This window comes from Bombus vancouverensis, chromosome 12 (genome assembly GCF_051014615.1).
Source record: "Bombus vancouverensis nearcticus chromosome 12, iyBomVanc1_principal, whole genome shotgun sequence".
Lineage (NCBI taxonomy): Eukaryota > Metazoa > Arthropoda > Insecta > Hymenoptera > Apidae > Bombus > Bombus vancouverensis.
In genome coordinates, this window is record NC_134922.1 from 11,882,501 (window position 1) to 11,904,794 (window position 22,294).

The following is a 22,294-nucleotide window of genomic DNA, read 5'->3' on the forward strand; positions in this document are numbered from 1 at the left end:
GGGGTTGAAAATCTTTTGAGGGACCATGGGTCACAACGTACAGTCAGTCTGAGAGTGAACTGTCAACAATCCACAACACTCGCTTATATTTGAAATACATTTGGTTCTGTATTTCTGTTTAATAAATATCACCTAATATCATCTCAACATAAACATCGTGTCTTCCGCAGATTATTTATCTTAACATTAAGATTAAATTCTAACAACAGCAAATAAGACAAATTACAAACTACAAAAGACAAAGGTGACCTCGTCATTACGACCTAGCGATACAATCCGCAGTCACTTGGTTTCCAAACATGGATAGAAGACTGAAAAGGAAACACCCAGCAGACCTCGCAAAGGACACAACCTAGCAAACACGAAGATGGTATCCCACTGGGGGTAGCCACCCACATGATAATCTAACAGCTAAAAAATTCTACCAAATGTCCAAACTGGACAAATTGTGAATGTAAACAATTAAATAAAAAAAAAAAACTTCGTTTCCAGCCTAATAGCATCCACAATAGCATCCTTTCGACGTACAGCGTTGATCGAGCACCTCAATAAACAGCTGAATCGCAAGCCACGTAACAACCGACGACTCTCTAAAGATGAACAGGTTGCCCGATTGAATTTCAACAGCTGAATTTCAACGAACGAAACAAATTTCAATGAAACGAATAAAGAGATACGAGCGTGGTCGGAAGAAGCGTGAGAAGAAGACGAGATTCGACGAGAAGCCGCAAAAGCCGGCGTTTCGGTGCAACGCGATTACCAGCAGTACACCACAGTGTACTAGGAAAGGCAGTAACTCGGGACGAAAACTGGCCACGAGGATATTAAGAAGCAACATGGTCGCCGTTAAAATTTATATATTCCTCGGCTCCATTGCCCACTAACTGCGGCACACCTTTAAAAATACCTGGCGTGGTCTACCGAGCCGGAAGGCGGCCTGTGAACCGGCTTAATCGACCATCTTCTGGTGCTGTACCGAAAAATTTGCCGCGCGTAACATCTACGACTTTTCTTAAGATCGCCGAAGCCCTCGCGGAACACTAACAACCCTCGTCAAAGCTTCGAACGTCCGGTTTATGACGCGACCGGTCTTTGCAGATTTTTTCGCTCTGCGAATCTTCTGCCTATTACTTTCCCTCGCTCTTTGATATTATTTACACGAGGAGTTTGATCGCACAAAGAAATAGGCAACCGAGTCATCTGCCTTTGAAAATGGAAATATCGTCGATTTCGACGAATCAAAGTTGCGTTACAACGCGTTAACCCTTTGCACTCGGAATTTTATTTCCATTTCGTTAGCAGCTGCTGCCAACGCTTTTAAGTGTTTCCTTTGAAATTTACTTGAACTAAAAAAAATATGAGAATTTAAATAAATAAAGGAAGAAAGAAATTCACTTAGATAGCAGTTTTATTCGCGTTATCGTCGTATTTTTTAAGCGTGTGACGTATCTCGAAACAATTTCCAGAATGCGATGCTGCTTTTCTTTCACACGTTCCACGAAAAAAGATGGCAATGAAAGAACGTCGAGTGGGACTCGACAAAGGAACTGCCGAGATAAAAACTGACGGCCAGTCACACTCGACGCAGCAGTGCAAAGGGTTAAACGTTTTTCTATTTTTATTAGCAACAACCGTAAGCTTTCGCGATAACGCGAAGTTTCCAGGTTCGACGATTTCGTAGCCTTTGGAATTTGTTTGGAAATTGTTAGGAAATCTTGCAAGTTCTATCTTCCATGCTATTTGTCTATGCAGGTACTTGTTAAAGCGGTGCTTGTTGATCAATTAATAATTAGCGATAAAAGTCGTAACGAATGCATCGAGCAACGTGACAAACTACGAAAAGCTGATTCCATTTATGTGAAAAGTAAAGATAAAAAAAAAAAAAGAGAGTATTTATCTTTTGGGTTATTCGCGTAAATTTTGACAAAATGTAATCTCAACCGTTTCAAGTGTTATGAATTTCCAACGTATTTCGAACATACAGCTATCATCGTGAAAAATATGGAAACTGTTTCTATTTCGTATAAAACACCTCATTTTTGTTATCGCGAAAATTATTTTTAATAAATTTCCTTAATTTCCTGTCATCGATACGATCTTTTTCAACTGATTATTTTATCACCTGCATTTTTTCCCCGATCATTGATTTCCGATTAAAACCTCCTACGTACAGTATCTACGATATCTTTTAACTTTCTGTCGATTGGTCGACAAAATTCCGGAAACACGCGACGTATTAAGTGAAACGAGGAAAAACGTGTCTCTGGAATTAAAAACTCTGGAAATGAAGATTTATTTACGTGCGTCATAATCGACAGGAATTAACAACTCTTATCGATCCCTGTTAATATATGCGCGACACGACGCGTTAGAAATGTATCTTCCGAATCCACTGATAAATTGTTCTCACCAGCAATCCATGCAAATAACATTTCTACGTTCTTAAGTTCTTTCTCTTCTAATTAAAAACTTCGTCGTAACTGAAAGTGTGTCCTAACGTGGAGGGCAAGGACTATGAGAAGAAAGACAATAAATAACAATAATAAATAATTAGAAGCTGCATGACACGTTACTGTCAAGCAACTGCGGTTTTACCAATAATTAATTTATCGTATCGTTAATTTAATTTCTTTTTTTTTTTTTTTTTTTTTGATCTTACTATTCACGTAAAAATAAATAAAGCACATAGCTATATATATATACACACATATATATGAATGCGATAGATTGGTATCGATTCTAGAAGAGATAGTAATTAATTTGCAATCGAGCATCGCGGTAAAGAGGAGAACCGTGAAATATTCATTTTAATACATAGTATATTGTGTCAAAGGTTGAAAAAATTGGATGAAAAATAATTACAGGTGCGCCGGGATTCGACATAAACACAAGCGTGTTTCCCCTCTAACAGATATTAAGATTGATTTCAATTATCATTCATGGTGTTACGCAAATTTATACAGAAATAAAAAAAAAAATGGCAACAGTTTACAAAACACGGTAATAAAACGAACGCGACTGTTTAAAATGAAACACGATTCGTTGGAATATTTATTTAAAACCATAACGTTTAAAAAGCATACAGGAACACGGTCACAGTAGAAACATATCGAACCAACAATATTAGCTATATAATTGAATATTGATCGAGGTGCTAAAAGTGTTGGCAATGTTGTTAAAAATGAATTGAACAGTGAATAGGATCGCGTAATTAAAAAATTGCTTTTTAAATACTATTTTATCGCGCCAGACAATATCTACGTATTAAAATGAAAATGAACAACTACTACAAATAACAACTATATATTTTTTTTAACGCAGTTAATCATAGTCCGTCGTATTTATTATCACTGTACTTGTACTCGTGTTCGTTCTAATAACTCGCTGCTTAAATTTTCCTTTCGAAACGCACAGTTAATTATTAACTTGGTGACAAAACGATCGAACGTTTCTTAATCTGCTTTGCATTTTTTATATCGCGTTACATCGTAGAAAATAAATCGCCCTCGTTCTTCCATTATCATTCTATTCATCGAGATGTCTGGATAAAAATAAGACGAGTGGTTTAATGGTCAACAGTCTGTCGAACATTGTTCTCCTCTCTTATCTATTTATTTCATTTCTACGCTCTTTATTCTTTACTCCCAAGGTCGACGATAAACACCCTATCCAGCCTGCCACGGAATATTTAATTAGTTTTTCGAGCAGAGACAGTTGCCGTCCATAAATGTTAATTGCAGATGAAGTGGTAATAAGAAGCCCCCTAGTCCTCGCCAAGCCACCCTTCTCGCACCCCTTAATTCTTACACCGCTTAACGAGTAGCCGCAAATATTATGCAAGGAAACCCACTGTACAGACATTTTTCTCTCGTTTACGACTCTCTGCGCATCGCGCGAAGTGCATAAACGTGGATATTATCAGCGATCCATTGAATATTTCTTTTAAATTACACCCTAAGATTAATTTATTTCAATCGTTATGGGTTTTCGTACGTATCGATTAATTGGGAATTGTGGAATTCGTTTTGAACAGAGCCAAAGACGCGAAATTGATGTACCAAAGAGAATAAGTGTGAGACACTTTTCTGTCCAATGTTTCATTTTTATTTCTGTCGAATAATCCAAATTCAAGTCGAGGTCTGTGTCGAGTATATTTTTGGTTTCAATTCTAATTCGCCGAGATTATAAAATTGAGAAGATGGATTTCGCGACGAGAATAGTACTTTGGATAAGATAAGGCAAGATATCGTAAAAGTAGTTTAATTGAAAGCCATTCAAAGTTGAAAAGGATCGCAAGTCTGAGACATTTTCCTGTCCAATATTTTCATTTTTATTTCTGTCGAATAATCCAAGTTCAAGTCGAGGTCTGTGTCGAGTATATTTTTGGTTTCAATTCTAATTCGCCGAGATTATAAAATTGAGAAGATGGATTTCGCGACGAGAATAGTACGTTGGATAAGATAAGGCAAGATATCGTAAAGGTAGCTGTAATAGGAAGCCATTCAAAGCTGAAAAGGATCGCAATTCTGAGACACTTTCCTGTCCAATATTTACTTTTTTTTTTTCTGTCGAATAATTGAAATTCAAGTCGAGGTCTCTGCATATTTTTGGCTTCAATTCTAATTTACCGAGATTATAAAATTGCAACGAGAACGAGTATGTTAGATAAGATAAGACAAAATATTGTAAAGGTAGCTTAACAGGAAGCTATTCAAAGTTAAAAAGGATCGCGCGCTTAAATATAGTTAAAAAAAAATATTTTATGCATTTTCAAGCTGCGTGAAATGCTTCGTACGTTCGTACAACAAGCGACGTATTTAAATTTAATTCGAGTAATTAACCAAGACAGCATATTCGTGTTCAATAAAATATATACAGAATCTTTTATTTTTCTTAAAGAACGACATCGAGAATCTACGAGAAACGAAATGTACGCGTGTCTATAATGCGAAACAGCGTGCGTTTCTTGACGTATTATAGCCGAATCGGAAAACTAAAATTGGAATAATATCGAAAAATACAGGGAAACGCGCAGCAAGCGACAAATTCGAGGCGCGATCGCTGTAAAAACCAAAATCTCCCGTCTGTGTATCGTGAACGCTCTTAGCCAGCCGGGACGAGCTCGAAATCGTGGAAAAATCGTTTGAAGCTGCGAGGCGAGAAGAGAGAAAAGATGCGAGAAAAATCACTGACGATCCTCGGTGGGCGATAGAGGGATGGGGATATGGCCAGAGGGGTCGTAGTAGCAAAGGCAGAAAGAACGGAATTTAATTAAGTAAAATTACTGTCGCGCGAAGAGGCGAGAAGCAAACGGGGCGAGGAGGACCACGGGGTGAGAGGATGTTGGCCGAAAAGGTGGCGATGCAAGACGTTACATGGAGACCGGCAGAGGGGAAACGGCAGAGACCGGCATAATGATCTCATCCCTCGATAAAAACCTAGTAATAGAAAGTAAACGAATTCAAACAAGGTGGAAGCCGCGTTTCTTCTTTTCTTTCTTTAAAGCTGCTCCGGAAAATCAAAGAGTCTTTCTATTTGTAATTTTTTAGCTAAGTTACATTTTGGTAAAAGTAAGCAAACGTCGGTATAATTATCAACGACGGTATAGCGATCGCTTTATCTTTCTTTGAAGTTTAACAGGTTTCTTTGGAATCGATTTTTCGAACCATCTAACGCGAATTTTTCGTACAATCGTCCGACTGATCTTCTAATTTTTGGTATTCTTTCTCGCTGAACCTGCTTGTTGTATTTGTCGAGGTTGAGGTTGAGGTTGTCTGATTGAGCAACGAGCGGATGAATTTGTAATAGAAAAGTATATCGAAACAAGTATAAGTACAGGCATAGTGTGTGAGGCGAAAATCAAATAAATTGTTATCATAAAGTCCTGCATAAAGTCCTCATATTCTGGAAACTACTTTAGAGAAAAAATTCCAGGCGAAATTCATAGAAATGTACTTTTTAGAGAATTTAAACTACATCGATAGTTTTTTGCATTATCGCTGCGAAAAAATATTACTTGGTTTTGTTTAAAAAACTGCTTAAAAAAATAGAGGTTGTATTATTATTTAATATCCATCATTAATCATTCAACATTTGTCAATAAATAATTTCTCGTTGTAAAATTCAAGTGTAGCATTTGAACGTGTACTCAGGCCCAGCAAAAGGTCACGCCGACTCTGCCCAAAACATACTGTATATTCAAAGGTACAATAATATGCAGCTCTCAAAATATTTACAATATTTCTGCGTAATAGCAGTGTCCAGGTCACGGATGTACACAAATAAAGATGTAGAGTTTTTCTTGAATTAATTACTTCAACGATATTTATCGGTCCAAGGACGTTTTACGATACGCGGTGACCTTGACTATTTCGTATAAAGTTGAAATTCAAGTGGAACTTTAAGATACAACTGCATCTTGTTATGTTGGTTTCAGCCGAAGAGGAGGAACAATTGGTAAAATAAAGAATAATATTTTCGTAGTTTCGAGAGGAATGAAAATATCGTTGATGAAAAAATACACGCGTTTATCGTAGCCGAGCATATTCACGATCGTATTAGGCAGAAAAGGAAGAAGGGCTAAATAGGATCGGCGGAATTACCCGCTCCGTCTCAACCGGAGTACAACCAGGAACACACGCGTTCATCCCACTGGATCCATGCAATCACGCGAAACGACCATTTACGCCGCGTTTATGAAAAATAATATCTGCTCTCCGGTAAGATCCTCGTCGTCGTTTCAGCGCCAGGAGACGATCGAGGAGAGCGAAGAAAAAGCCGAAACGAGTCACTGTTTGTCGTCTTTGAAATTCACCTCTCATAGCCGAATCATGTGCATCCTAGCCGAGTTATCGTCGAATACATAATTTAGAAGCCAGAAGGGGACTCTGTGTTTCCAGATCGAATTTTTTCGCCTACTTTTGCTTTGCTCTTCTCATTGTTTCTCATATAAGGTATCGCTTTCTTTCAGAATAGAATTACTTTGCACGTTGTATCGTTAAATCGATCGTTCCACGCTTTGTTGTTTCGTACTTTCGATCGTTTTTCATTAAAATTCCTACTAATTAATTTTCAGTACAATATTCCTTGTCTCGACGAAATGTTCAATCCGTCGTTTCGAAACTGAAGAGACAAACCGAGGTCTTTTGTCTTTCTTCGATACGTTTTAAAACACTTGGTCCGATATCTATTTCGTAACGATCTTTAAAAAGTGTAATTTTATTTGACAAGTAAAAATCACGGAAACCGCGATATCTCAAAGTGTCTTAAAATAGAAAAAAAAAAAAAACAATGCCAAGTAGGAAATTTTAAACTAAACAGATCAGACAAATGTTCGTAGAATTATGTATTCGAGAATTTAGCAGATGGATGAAATTTTCATGTTACTCGCAGGTGTTTAGTTCTAACGTAGATGGTGTACGTAGCCGACGTTTAACCAGACTGCAGTCGGCTGACGAAAGCGCAAGCTCGTTTACAATCGGTGTTGTTAGATTTGTGGACACGAAGATGAGCATAGCTCGTAGGCTTAGTCCGTGCAAACGCGCAAGTCGATCTTGCAGCTGGATTTCGGGGATCGATGGCCGACTTTAAGCACAGCAGATTCGCGGCAATGAACACTAAAATCGATATCCTAAGCCGAAATTCATCAACGGGACGATATCGACTTTGAGAAGGACCCTTTAGATTTCAGATTACAGCTGTTCCGCGTTCGAGTAAATGGCAAACAATTCATCGAGTTACTTCTGGCCAGCCGAAATCACCAAAGCGACTGCTTCTTTTTATCCAAACCATTCGCATCGTTGAACATTTGCTAAACCGCGTGAAGTTTATTTCGCTTAAATCGTTTGAAAAAATTGAATAAACCGTAGTCAGCGCGTTAAGAAGGTAACAGTCCTCGTTTCGGCGATCGTTAGAGTCGCTGTTAGCCAGCAAATACGTGACGGTAAATTTTTGGCTAATCTTCTAACTCTGCCATGCCGCATTACCCTACCGATCGAAGTTTGTTAAGCCTACTATATATCAGCACTCTGTTGGGAAATGTTAGAATTTGACGACGCACAGGCTTAACGTGATTTGTCGATTCCACGACATACAACGCTTGCTAGGTGCTACGACGATCGAATTACCTGCGTTTAATCGTTGTTTAGACGAGTTCAAATATCTGGCCGATGGTCCTCTTGGTAAATAATAATTAGGAAAATAAATCTTCCCAGTACGCGTTCGTTATTCAATTAAGCAGCATAATAGATTGAAAACAGGGTTAGTTGTCCATCAAGCGAAAATCGTAATTGTCAGTGGTTAATATAGATAGTTGTCGAAGAAATAATACTTATTTATAGATCCTTCGAATCCCAGATAGAACTACTCGATTGCTTTCGCATATTCCGTTCGTGGAATCGTTCAGTTTTCAGGACCGCGTTTAAGTCGTCTTTTACACTTTTTCATCGCTAAATAGCAAACTTAGTAAATTCTTATCACAGCGAAAAATATAGCCTAATTTGTTGGTAAATCCCTATCGTCTGAATGGTAAACGAAATTTGTAATTTCGATCGACGATCAGCCGAGTAAATGGATTTTCAGAGAGTTTGTTTAAACGATATTGTAACAAACTGCCTTCGAAAAATTTAAATGTCGATCAATTTTCACTTAGATTTTAATTCGCGTAGACTATTACACGCCTAAACTCGATACGGAGTTAAATAGAATTCTTTTCTTGCAAATAAGGAGACAGACGTTTAAAGATCGCCCAAGGAAATGGCAATCTGATATTGGCGAAGATATTAGGTTGTCCGAAAAGTTTCTTTCGTTCCGTAAGACGACAATAGAAGAACAACAATTTCTGTTTTACATTATTTTATTGAATTATATTTCTATTATTACGTTCGTGCATAATTCAATAAACTAATATAAAAGGAAAAACACTGTCCCTCTATTATTTCCTTATAAAACGAAAGAATCTTCTCGGACAAGCTAACATATCGCGTTGGCAACTAAGTGATCGAGGAGTTTGCCATTAGGTGATATCGACAAAATCCGCAATCACTCAGTTGCCGATCGAATAGGAAGAAGCAACAACCTTAGGGATGAAATATACTTAAATGAAAGGGGGCAGGGGATCGTGTGGAAGAGATCTGTTCTATCTGAGATCGTAGAGGCAATGAAGATGGCTGGTAGGCCTACCTTGGTCGAATACAAGGCAGCGGGTGGTCTTGGCAGCGAGTCCCGGGGGCAGAGCGAACCTGTAGGCCGGGCCCAGCGACAGCCCTAACCCCAGCCCGAGCGCCTCCGCGCCGCATCGGCCCCCGAACACAGGCCCCACTAGAATCACCCACATAACAACGGTCATCAGTCATCAACATCATCTATGCATTATAATATATATTATACAGCGGTCGTTATACATAGTATACACATTTACATCTATAGAGTTCATGCAAACTGTTTCGACAAATGTTAACATATTGGTTATTGTAACATTAATATATTATATACAGGGTGGTTTGTATAATTGGTGGTACAAGCGGAAAGGGGGTGATTCTAGGCGAAAAAAGAAGTCGAAAATATGGAATAAAAATTTTTTTTTTAATTTTTCCATCGAGACAACGAACCACAGTGAGATCCGTTGCAACGTACCGCACGCGTACCGAGCGAAAATTCAAAGTCGATTTTCTCGAAGATAAAGCCTCGAACGAAAAATTTTTATTCTATATTTTCGACTTCTTTTTTCGCCTAGAATCACCCCCTTTCCGCTTGTACCACCAATTATATAAACCACCCTGTATGTAGTGTTTTTGGAGTTTTGAAGAAGATTGTTAGAACTCTTTCTGGATATTTTTCAAACAATTATCATATCACGTGTGTTATTGCTCGAAAGTTTGGAATTATTTCATGAAGAAGGAACTTGGATTGTTCTTTTTTTTTTTTTATAGAAAAGTGTGAACGAATATTGGAGCTTCGATATATCTTAACGTTAGAGGTAATAGTTTTGTCGTCTCACAAGTACTTTTGAAATAATCATCGGGAAAGAACTGTTATTCGATTCAATGGAGTTATACGTATGTATCTCTGAAGCTGAAAGTTTACTGTTAAGTACGCGTTTCAAATACGTTTCTCGAGCGATGACACGTATCGCAATAGGAAATTCCATGGACGTTAAAAACGTGCGCTTATTAGACAACTTTGGCTTGAGTTTGAACTTGAACTTTGATCGTTCCAGTCAAAAGTAAAGGATTATTAATTTATTGCCAAGTTAATATCGATATTGGTACGTCGTGGTTGCTTTCACGAAACATTATATTGGCTTTTAGCATCGAGTCAGCACGTGGCATGGGGTTGATCACGAAAGACCCTTTTTCATCTGAAGCAATCCCATCATTGCGATTCATATCCACCGAATTAAAGCCACGATCAATGTTCTTCGCTATTCCTCTGTTAATAATACACAGAAATATCGCTGTCTCCTTAACAGCTGTACGTAACGATCAAAATTCCACGGGAAAATGCACATAACAAAACTACGAATCGAAGAATAACATACGAGTTATTCCTTGAAATAAATCTCTCGCTGACTCGATACGCGTTCCAGACGATTAATTATATGTTGATACGAAAATACAATACGTTAGATCTGCTAAAGGAAGAATAGCGAAAAGCTACTTCCGCTCGAAGAACAGGAACGAAATGATAGAAGAAAAAATCTTGCTGCAGTTCGACTACAATTCACCTGTCTCTCGTTGCGTTAATTAACGATACAAATAAAAGACGATAAAAGATAAGACGCAGCGTGGATATTGCACAGACTTTGCTCTCATATTGGCTGTAATTATATTCGCGTAGAAGGGAAGAGAAAAAATTGAAGAAAGAAAGAAAGTAGACGAAGAAAGGGAATAGCTGTTCGAAAAAGGTATATTTTAGATTCGGTGGATAGAAGCACGTAGCCTAATATCGTGCCTAAGCCACAATCTAAATTCATGTTCGGAGAGGATAAATGCAGCGAGCATAATGCCAGGGGCTTAACACACTTTTAAAATTCAGCCTTTGAGATGCAGAACGCGGAGGTTCTCTTTCTTCGTTCCTTCCCCTCTTCCAGACTTTCGACTTTAGTAGCTTACACACTGATTAAGACACCCGATACAATTAGGCGGCGAAAAGAACCTCAAAGACGGTTCTCTTTACCTGCGCCTTTTGCCCCCTTAGTCGCCCGTATGAAAAATTTAACGGTCGCGTTAGCAACAAAAAAGCTTCTCCTGCTGCTTAAGAAATTTGACAGCAATCTTCTGGAACTTCGTCCTACCGAAAGATACTCGCTTAAACGCCAACCAAGTTTCGTTTCCAAACGTTATTTCTATTCATTCGTCGTTTTAAAGCGTCTTCATACCGAAAAGAGGGTGACTGTTCGCGTAGAAATAATTAAAACGGAAAAAGAGGAATATTCCTAATATCGGAATATTTGAAAAGTTCGTTGGGAAACGCGGCAAGATTCACCAAAGATATCGTATCTGTGTGGTAGAATTATGATTCGTCTATTGAAGGTTTGTCTATTAAATGGCAACGTTGTGTACGTTACTTAACAAAGTATTGTATTCATTTTATGAAAATGTATCAATTTTTCATTTTCCTTACACGACACATATTTTATACAACCATACAATTTTACAGGTTTGAACGGTTCTTTGCAAAGTACGTGGACCAAACCTTCTTCTATTTTCCGCGAGAAAGGGGCAATTTTAACGAATTTTGAGTTAAACGTCCTTTCGCAAGCTCTATGTGTACGTATTAAGAATTAAATTTTCTGAGTATTGATAAATAATTACGAGAAATTGAGGATTTTCATTCTTTGGAGTTTAACCTGTTCTATACTGCTTCAAATTATAAATAAAAATTAGAAATAAAGGGAAGAATACAAGAGCTTTTTACGTCGATGCGCGAGAAAATATAAACTCGCTAGGCTATATATCGAAAAAGAAATTCATTTTTGCAGAAACGCTGAAACTCGATTCCCATTTTTCCCCATGGTCCCTTCGCAATTCCCCGTGAATCCTTCATTCCAATTCCTTCGTCTTTTTTTCGCCTTTCTAAGCTTTTACACTCCGGTTCTGGATACTCCCAACGTCAAACCTACTCGCCCTACCTACACTTTGATTTTTAACGATCGAAAACCCAGCATCGAACCTAAATCGATGCACGTGGTACGAAGATAATGGTTAACACCAGAACTACCGATAGTTAACACGAAGCTATTTCTACCAAAAACCAGTGAAAATGACTGGTCTTTAAAAAATACCTAATAATAGAACATTTTTATATTCATTGATTTATTGCTTTCTTACGGAAGCAATTCCACGTTACGAAGTACATCTTTGCTATTATCAATCCATCTGAATCCACGATCCCTAAACGAGGGTCGATAAATTTCTAAAATTGTAGAACCAGTCATTTTCACTGCTGTGACATTTCTAATGTTAAACAACGAGCTTCGAATTACAATGTCTGCATGGATGAAACGGAGAATCGCTGGTGTAAGGTACTTTTATGGGTAAGAAAAATTCGATGTACATGGTGAAACACGAAGCGGACAGACAGGCTGATACAGGGTGTCAGAAATAGCCGAGACGAGGAGGTAGGGTAGAAAGCGAATCGACTAACAGTGCAAACAGGCAAGGAACAACGTCAGTCCTTGCACCGAAGCTAAAGCAACGAGTCTCGCTTTCTCGATGAATTATTCAAGGTTCTTGATCCGGTCTCTCAACCGTATAAACCGACAGACGGATTCCCGTCCTCTCAATCGACCAGCTACCGATTTTTTCCTTCTTCCAGCTCCGTTCTCTCTCTTTCTCTCTCTTCGTTCCCCTACGTTCTGACAGTTCTCTCCCTTCTTGCGAGTATGTCGACCAGATTAAGATCGCAGAATCGGTTGTCAGCTGCGGTGATCACGATGCGCAACAATCGCACGGTTCACAATCGTTTTGTGCGCCATGTTAGGCAGTCCGCACTGTTTTCCCAAGTTCCACTTTTGCTTCGAGCTTCTCCGTTTTTCTTCTTTTTCGTCGCGTTCTTCTTCATTCATACGATTCTTCGCCGATTTATCACGAGACGATGGATGGGTCGTTGGAAATTTTTCCGCAAATGTAGGCAGATTCGACGCTGCACGATCGGCCGATCATTGTTTTCGTGCGAAAGATTACAATGACGAATTGCAATGATTAAACCGATTTTAAGAAAGTCCCTGTCGTCTCGATTAGATTTCTATTTGAAGGAATTTGAAAGCGCGAAGATGCGTGAAATGCAACGTATTATACGAAGATATAGAAAATTATATTTCGTGCAATTGTACTACTAAAGGTTCTATTTATACAAAACGAACCAGACATGTTAAGATCACAATTACGAATAATGGAACTTCGTACGAACGAAAGAAACTGAAAACTTCGTGGAAATATTTGATCAAGCGAAGTATCGACGTGTGACTCAAAAAATTCGTTGAAATTAAAAGCAGTAGCGATATTTGAATTCTAAGAAAGTGCAATTGACGATAATTTCAACTACATTTCGATGCGAGTCGTAGCAAGTTTCTTGCTAATACAGCAACAGTGCGAAAGGATGGAAGGCAGAGATAACGCGATTTCCGTGGTCGTTGTAGAATATCTGAAATACGATTCAACGCCAATGATCTGCACGTCCTGCGGATGCATCAAAGTGCAGATGCAACAACGACGAGGCTCTACGTGTATGAAAAAACGAGGTCGTTTTTTCGCAAGGATGAACATCGCAGGGAAGGAAGACAGTTCGGTTACTCTGTCAGAGAACAAGTAGCAGAGAACGAGACGTTCAGACTGGAACCGGAGAGTGGATTGCGTTGCGACGAGTTAGCCGGCTCGATACCCGGCGTGAGACCTTTTCAGCTACGGCACGATATCGAAATGAAGATATACACGAAGAGCGGAAAACAATGATAACAAGGTGGAAAGAGAATCGAGAAGCGGCGTTCAACGTGGCAATCATTTGTTGCGGCAAATTTCTTCCATGATAAAACTCGATCAAATAAAAATTTATAAAACGATTCTACGATATGAGAAATACACGTAGGTAGATACGCGCTCTGTATCTAAGAAAATACCGATCGTATCGTGGAGGAAAGTCGGAAAAATTTCCTGACGACGAGAACTGATCAAAGAAGACTTTGTTCGACGCGTGATTCAAAAAATTCGTTCAAACGAGAAGATACAACGATACAGGAATTTGAACAAATCAGCGTACAATCAGACAGTGGATCGACGAGTGTCGCCTGTTTGTCGGAATCGAGTTATACTACGCTCCGAATTTCCTATAAACGCATTTGCTAATTTTACAGTTTGATGTATTTCTATGTGGCGTCTATGCGCAACATATAGCGCAGCGAGGAAAGTTATTGGTTCTTCGATCGGCTGCAAGTCAGAATGATAGAACGAAGATGGGAAAGGTGGACAAGGGCTATCGAAGCTGTTGGATGATAATCGACGTCGATTTTCACTGTAACAGCCGGCGTGTATCGATTGTGGAAAGACTAATGGCCAACGTGGTTAACCGTATTATCCCGCGGCGGAAGTCCGCCAGTTCAAACGGGGACATAAATAGCGGCGGTTCCCGAATCGTCCGTTTCAATATTAGTTTAACAATCACTGCTACAGGATCTGATACGAACGTCATGCTTCAACTTATTAGCGTAGCAAGATGCGTTCACCATCCTGCACAATTTTCCAAAATCTCCTTCCGCGTCTACGAATTTCCAGCTTCCCGAGGAAGACGCATGACCAAATTTTAACGAACCAACTTGGACAGCACGTAGACCTAGTGTAAACGTGCGTTTGTCGTTAGAACGTTCGATTCTATCTATTCGTCGTATTCGTGCGATCTCGACGAAACTCGACGTCCTACGAACCTGCAGAAACTATTAGGTTGTCCGAAAAGTTTCTTTCGTTTCATGAGGAAATAATAGACGCACCGACTTTCAGACTGACATTTCACAGACATTTTGGTTTCACGTCTGTACGAAGGTGCGCTGTTGTAAAAAACAGGTTTGCGAAAGAAAGACATCTTTCGGACAACCTAGTACTTGGACACTTGGAAATTTTTAAAAACTATTTTCAAAGAACCCATGTGTGATTGGCAGAGTTGAAAACGACGATATTAAAAAACGTTGGATATACAAAGAGCTATGGTATAGATGAAGGCGCGGTATAAGAAGCTCGACTCGGTGTATCGTCGGATCTCTTGGGAATAAGGAACGAGACCGAGCAAGATTCTTTATTAATTTTACAACTTTTTCATAAAGCAAAGCGAGGCCAGCATTTGATATACTCGCGCATAGTTTAGTGAATATTGACGGGCAGGATGCCTTTGCTCTGCCTTTCCACCTCTTATATCCCAACCTTTTGCTTCTGCCTGCTTCTGACAACGTTGATCCTGGTCAGCCACACAGTTTCCCTGCTTTTTCATAGAAATTCCGGGGATTTTTTGGTGTCCTAGCTCGTAGCAACCGGGCAGATTGGCGATCGAGCGAAAGTAAGAGATGACGGAGAATGGCCCCAAAGTTTCTCAGGGCGTTCAAGTTTCACGGTGGTTGATATTTCATACAGAGTGTGCAATGGGGTACCCCTTCGTTGTGTCGACCTGTCCAGTACCTAACTTTGCCTATATTGTTCACGTATTATTACCGTGTCTCCTCCACCGGTGTATACCCCATCGAGTAAAGTGTGGTTTCGCGTCCGGCTGCAAACCTTCGACTATAAAGCTTCCCTAGACGCGTCTCGTTCCTTCGTTTTCCTTTTCATTTTCGTTGGTATCGCGCGTCCACGGATGTTTGCTCCAACCAACGTGTTTCTTTATCGAAACTGTACTCGATCGAGAGAAGCTTGCGTAGAATATCCGCTGCTGAGTAACCAGAGCGAACTATACGAATCGATGATGAATCGATAATCTTGTTTTACGACGCACGTCGCGATAATCTTATTTTACGATGTTCAAAGTCTATTGAATGCACACTGGATTATACTCGATAAATATCGGTTTCAATAAAACTATCAACGACGAACGTTTCAAAGAGTCGATCGTTCGATCATCAACGCTACGCGAATTTTATATATTTCTTGCCAGATCCACCATGCATTGAGACACACCATAACTATAACCAACGCCATAAATATTCTAATATATATGTGTTTTACGTGCATGTTTCTTTTCTCACAACGTGATCCAAGTTTCGATCGTTGTTAACAATACCGTGTGCCAGTCGACGTGATAATAGCGCGATACTTCACGTATAAACGAGAGTAAGTGATTATCCTGGCATCCTAAAAACTCGTGAATTTAATTAGAGGAGACAGGACGAGTATCGGGGAAACGAATGGAAAAAGGGAGAGACAGAGAGGGAGAGATCGTTTTAGCCACGTTTAGTCGTTTAGTCGTTTAGATAGTAGGCATCATTAGCGTCAAGCGGTACTCGAAGGATTTCGCAAGATCGTTCGGAGCTCGAGGAACTCGGGGAGCCTATGGAGCAGCTCGTAAAGTAAGTGGCCTGGTGTCGCGAGGACAGCCAGAGAAAATACAAGCCGAGTCAAACACAAGCCGCCTGTGTCCTCTTTTGCATTAAACGCGCATTCCGTGGCAAACGATTAAGACCTAAGAGAAACCGCTTGTCCGAGCCACCGTGGCTCGAACGGACGAATGAATGTCCTTATTGTCCTACCGTGAGAACTCCAGGCACGCGCTTCTCACCGTGAATTCGATATAATTAAATAAATTATACCGGCCTGCGACTCGCCTTCGCGATATCCTCCTCGATTCTGCTATACAGGGTGTTTCTCGTTTTGCCAGCCGAACATTACCAGTAGACTGCGAGTGTCTGTGCAATTCTAGACGTTTGAGAACCTAACTGATAAATCGAAGAAATGGAATCTAAGTGAAAATCTAGTTTATGTATTATACAGGGTGTTCCTATTAACTCGGACAGACTGTAACCTTGCTGCAGGCGAAGTTAGAGAAAAATGTTCCACCGTTGTGCTTCAACGCAGATGCAAAGACCAAGCGCACTCTTTTTTGAAATGTAACCATAGGATTTTTGCTGAACGAGAAAGTATCCGGGTGCCTGGGTGGAAAAATGATGCAACGAGGCCGAGTCTGAAAGATATCTCAATGTCGATTTCGTCGAATCTAACGCACGAAAGACTAAAAAAAAGACACAAACACGAGCATTCCGCCCTGCCTTTTGTCTTGTTCCTCCGGAGAATGAGAAAGTGCAAGACGTACAAGAAATTGTACAGATACGTTTCAAAGAAGAGCGCAGTTTAACATCGCTCGGGACAGAGTTATAGAGTTATAGAGAGTTACTAGAAATACCTCGTATGCTACGACAATTACACTCCACTTTGGACGTTTTATGAATTTCTGCATGTTACACTCACTCTTTAACCTTTGCTTAGTATTATTGAGATATGTGTAATTTTGTGTGCTGCATTGGATTGGCCGCGTAGTAGTGGCACACATATATGGGTATGAGTGTGTGTGGGAGTATGTGCGTGCGCAGCGTCTCGTGAAACAGAAGAATGCAACTGTTGCGTACGTACGGTGATAAAGAAGATGGCGAGACAAAAAGGTTGCCGAGACGCGTGCAACGCGTATCTACGAATATCTTGTACATCACGTATTAAATAAATCTGAAACTATTTTAATATCATTTCTACGTGTACTGTGAGTATTTCCATACGTTTATTTTTACGACTAAAGTGCACAATTCTCAACAAGTACAATAGTCGCAAGTCAAAGTTGCAGCAACCTATATTTGTTTATTAGGAATATTCCAGCGGGAGAACTTGCAACACCCTGTATATTCAGACGAATATAAACGATGTTCTTTCAGATAATACATGTGCCGTGTGTCGTGCAAGCAACAATGTACTCTTGCATCGTTACTTTATGCAAATGACTACTTTTCACGGTACGTAGGCATAACGCAAGACCGGATAAGGAATAAGAAAGCGACAATTCATAGTAATCATTTAGAAATGTATGCATCGAATTATGTTACGCCTCTTACGTTACACCCTGTTAAGAAATTAACTTTTGAAACCACGATTCTTGCAAATATTGGGTCGGCAACTAAGCGATTGCGGATTTTGTCATTAGATGGTATTGACAAAACCCGCGATCACTTAGCTGCCAGCCCAATATAACAAAGGACGAAAAATCTGACAATTCACGTGGCACGAAATTCGAGAAAAGAATGGAACGCAAACTCTGTTTCACTTTTTTCCTACTTTTCTATTTTAAAGAGAACAAACTATAGCGTAATTATATCGAACGTACGATTACAACTTAACTCGTTGTTTATGCAACACCATTTCTATGAATGTTTCAGTACAACAATAAGATTACGAAGATAGTAAGATAATGAAAGAAAATATCTTGGCGTGAAGAAATATAATTGATATTGCCAAATGATCGCACTATGTACATTTAAGGGTTAATTGGTGTAGTTTCCTCGGGGCAAGCGTATGGAGATTCTTCAAACGAGAAGGAAAAAAAAGGGGCAATGAAGATTTGTATAACAGTATCGATGACAGAAAATCATTGACGCTACGTAGCTTTAAAAAATATGCAACGATATCGCGTTACTTTCCTCCAACTCATGTTACTTTCAGCATTTATGTATAACGAACTACTCCTAAACCTGACGTATCGTGAGACTGAAAAACTGTGGAGCAGGTAATTTGAGAAGAGAAACCACATTGCATACCGTGGCAACTATAGTACTACTAAAAGAGCTTTCTTACGTTATTCGCGACAATTAAATGTTTCCTTGTTCGAAGATAATTCCTAATTCTCTCAGATTCAGATGCGCGTGAGAGAATGAATCATCGCAGCAGATGCAAATCACTACGAATCAACCTCAAAGCGTATCACAATCAACGAAATCACGTTGACCGAATGAAATTTTATTTAATACTTTTGGCCATAGCAATTTTTCGATTAATTTTATCACGCAAGTTATTCGATATTTGCCAAGTAATTCATTTACTTAACTTTGTGTTTGACAGATACGTATATAAATAGCATTTGAATAAAATCTGTTACATATTTTATATGAAATATATTTTAAATATATCAGGTAAGATATGCTAGAATCAATAAAAAATTCACAAGGATTATTTTTATCGTATAAATTGATAAGATACGATATATTCGTTGTATTATATTCATGATATTGTATTAATCTTCCGTTTAGTTAATTTCAGAAACGAAAAGTACGCGACACGACATATAAAACGAATTAAAATTAATTATACCGTGAATAATGAAAGCGACGAAATAAATAAAGATATCGACTCGTTGGGACGAACAGGTTGGTAGAAATACCGAGCTTTATCACACATCTCGTACAAAATGGTAGAGAACAAGCTGTCTACTAATGCTTGTGTAATCCTATAAGCGGTATAAGTCCCGATGACTGGTCGGAATAATACCGATAGGCTGTTCTACCCTCTTTGCCCTACTGTCCCGTAACACGCAACCCTTCCTAGCGTAGTTCACCATTGCACAGGCAACTTGCGACGACAAACTTTCTCTTTCCAACACTTTTTCCATCGAGTTTAAAAGTCAACGTTTACGATCGTACGGAATTACATTTCAATTGCAAATATATTCCACTATATCGTAAGTTGTATTTAAAGAATAAGTTTGTACGATTTGTCAAAAAAGAAAAATTCTTATAAAATGAAACGAAACGACGCGAACGATACTTCCTATCAACTTTAATAATTATCATCGCAAGCATGATTTTCGAGGGATATCAACGGCTATCGTCATTTCCTCGACTACCTTCGTCAGCAACGAGAACAAGCTTCGTAAAAAAGGCTCGAGTTTCGATTATGTTCGCTGGATAACCGTAAAAGATCTCGTTTTGTAACAAAGTCAGGAACGATGTTCGAATAATTCGATCGTGCGAAAAATACCGCTGTCGTAGAACCGATGGCAACTAAGTGATTGCAGATTCTGTCAATATCACGTAATGACAAAATCCGCGATCATTTCGTTTCTCGACGATAACGAAGGATAACGAACTGGCCTTAAAAAGCCGTACGATTAAAATAAAGTAGTCTTATGACATAAAAAAAAGAAAAGGACGCGAATGTATCTGGTTCGAAGCGAATACCGAAAGCCATAGGCGTTTAAAAATGGAAAATCGTAGATACGCTGCTTAAAGTTTCACGACTAAATGCACGACGAGCGGAGATTTTTTCCAACGAGGATGCTCTTTTCCTCGTTTGACGAGCATTCCCGGCCGTTAAACACTCGCTTGAACGTAGTAAGTACATAGAACCCTCTTTTGCTCTGTTCGTCTCTCGAGCAAGCCTGACTGCGTCGGCCTTCGCTTTAGCGGTAGCAGGGGAGGAATCGGATGCGAGGATCTTTTCCCTGTAATTAATTTAAGAGGGCTCGTTCGAGGTACTCTTGGCAGGCAATGTCTGACTAGATCTACCGAGAGTTTCCTGGCATCTCGCGGATCACCGAGAAAACGAAGAGGGTCTCGTCCTCTTCCTTATCAGCCTTTGCTCGTCCCCCACACTAGCGCTTTCCGCTAGTTTTCTTCTCCATTTTCTCGTTTCGTTCGAACGCTTGTTAAGACGACACGGTAGACGACCAATTGAAAAACGTTTTAGAGAAACAAAGTTACTTCGACCAACTTACTTCGATTATTCAGAGCTCTCGTAGCTAGTCGATTAATACCGATACATCCTCGCGAATACGATTAATCAAATCGCGTTTAACACCGAGTTTCGCTCGCAAGCTTCGACGTAACAACGCCAAGTGCGAGGACCTACGAAATTCGTTTCACCCAGCGAACATCGCGACGAGTATCGACGAGTTTCGCGGTGCTTTCAGTTCATCGATCATCGATACGTCCATTAGAAAACTAATCGAAGGAATTGGATTTTCAGAGAAAACGAGACGGGCAATAAAAATTATAAGTCAAACCGCTAATTAGTTAGATTTTAAGGAATTCCGTGGACGACTAACAGAGGAAGCTAGAACCGTGCGAGAGATGGGAAGAAATTGCTGGGGTTTAATTGTTCGATCGATCGTCGAAAGGAAAATAGGAAAATATAAAGTGGCGCAGCGTCTTTTGCGAGGGTTCTACACGGTATTTTCGTGTTGTCGCGCGTTATAAGACGGTGTTAAGGCCGTGATACCGAAAAGGGAGATACAAAAAGGGCGAAAAGGAGGAGGAAGATGGAGCGATGCCAGGTACTCAGGAAACGGGAGTAAAGGAGAAAAGAAGCATCAGGAAAGGGAGCGCGTGGTAATCCAAGATTTATCCTCGCAGACTGTGACAGCGGGACTGGTGCTTCTAGCGCGATTTAAGGGCTACCGGATTCCTCGCCGCTTCTGCGACATTGCCACCGATCTACCGAGGCAGAGAGAGAAGCCGACAACCACCTCACGGAAGAACACCATATCGTTGTTTCATCGACGTCGATGAACGCATGCTTGCTACTTTACATTTTTTAATCAACGATTCAATGCAATATTTTTTAACGTTAAGAGATTTCACGACTATTTTTAATTTACAATTAGTATACAGAATAAAATATAGAAAAAGTTCACGCGAAAGATTAAGAAACTTCACGAGTGTTTTTAATTTAGAATTAGCATAGAGAGATGTAGCGGCACACGAGCCATAGGACGAGGCGCATCGAGAGCGTCTCGCGTTGTTGTTGCGCCTCGGAACGGTCGATCTTAGACAAATTCAAATTTTCATCATCAATCATCATCATCTACGAGTCGGGTTTTCCGCGAGCGAACATATAATATTTGTTGCGAATACAGTAAACCAGCGTCTTACGGCAGTTTGTACTTTTATTTATTTGTTAAATTATTTAACTTATTCGAAATGTGGCGGCACTCGACAACAAACACCGCCATTCGATGCTAACTAACACCGGACGACGGCAGCGCAGTGGTTAGCGCCTTAAGTTATGAACGTTCGGGTTCAAACCCCGGCGCTCGTAGTCCGATTTTTCTTCTACGCATCAAAAATGGAAGAAAAACAGCAGTACCCCATCAGCGACAGCCAGCAGCTCTACAATTATCACGGACAACGCTTACACCTGAGAAATATATTTGACGAGTTGCGACAGCAATCTCTTGCTCTCGTTAGTTTACATATTATCTATTCTCAACCAATCCTCCACGGAGGAAAATATAGAAAAAGTTACGTGAAACTTTCAGCAGAGGTGACCGCGTGTAAAAGAGAACGAAG

The 22,294-nt window shown here is 39.7% G+C and overlaps 1 protein-coding gene across 5 annotated transcripts in view; it reads right to left on the reverse strand.

Annotated features, from left to right (window-relative positions):
- The window catches only part of LOC117155271 (E3 ubiquitin-protein ligase Rnf220), a 202,703-nt gene that overhangs the window by 143,567 nt on the left and 36,842 nt on the right, over positions 1 to 22,294 (reverse strand). For 4 of the 5 annotated variants that reach the window (XR_013059658.1, XM_033331082.2, XM_033331079.2 and 1 more), the window contains exon 4: positions 9,181 to 9,318. The exons of the other annotated variant lie outside the window; for it this stretch is intronic. Coding sequence is in view for 3 of the 4 variants with exons in the window: in XM_033331082.2 (XP_033186973.1) it covers positions 9,181 to 9,318 (138 nt within the window). In the remaining variant the exon portion in view is untranslated. The remainder of the gene's footprint in view (positions 1 to 9,180; positions 9,319 to 22,294) is intronic. 5 annotated transcript variants of the gene reach the window in all.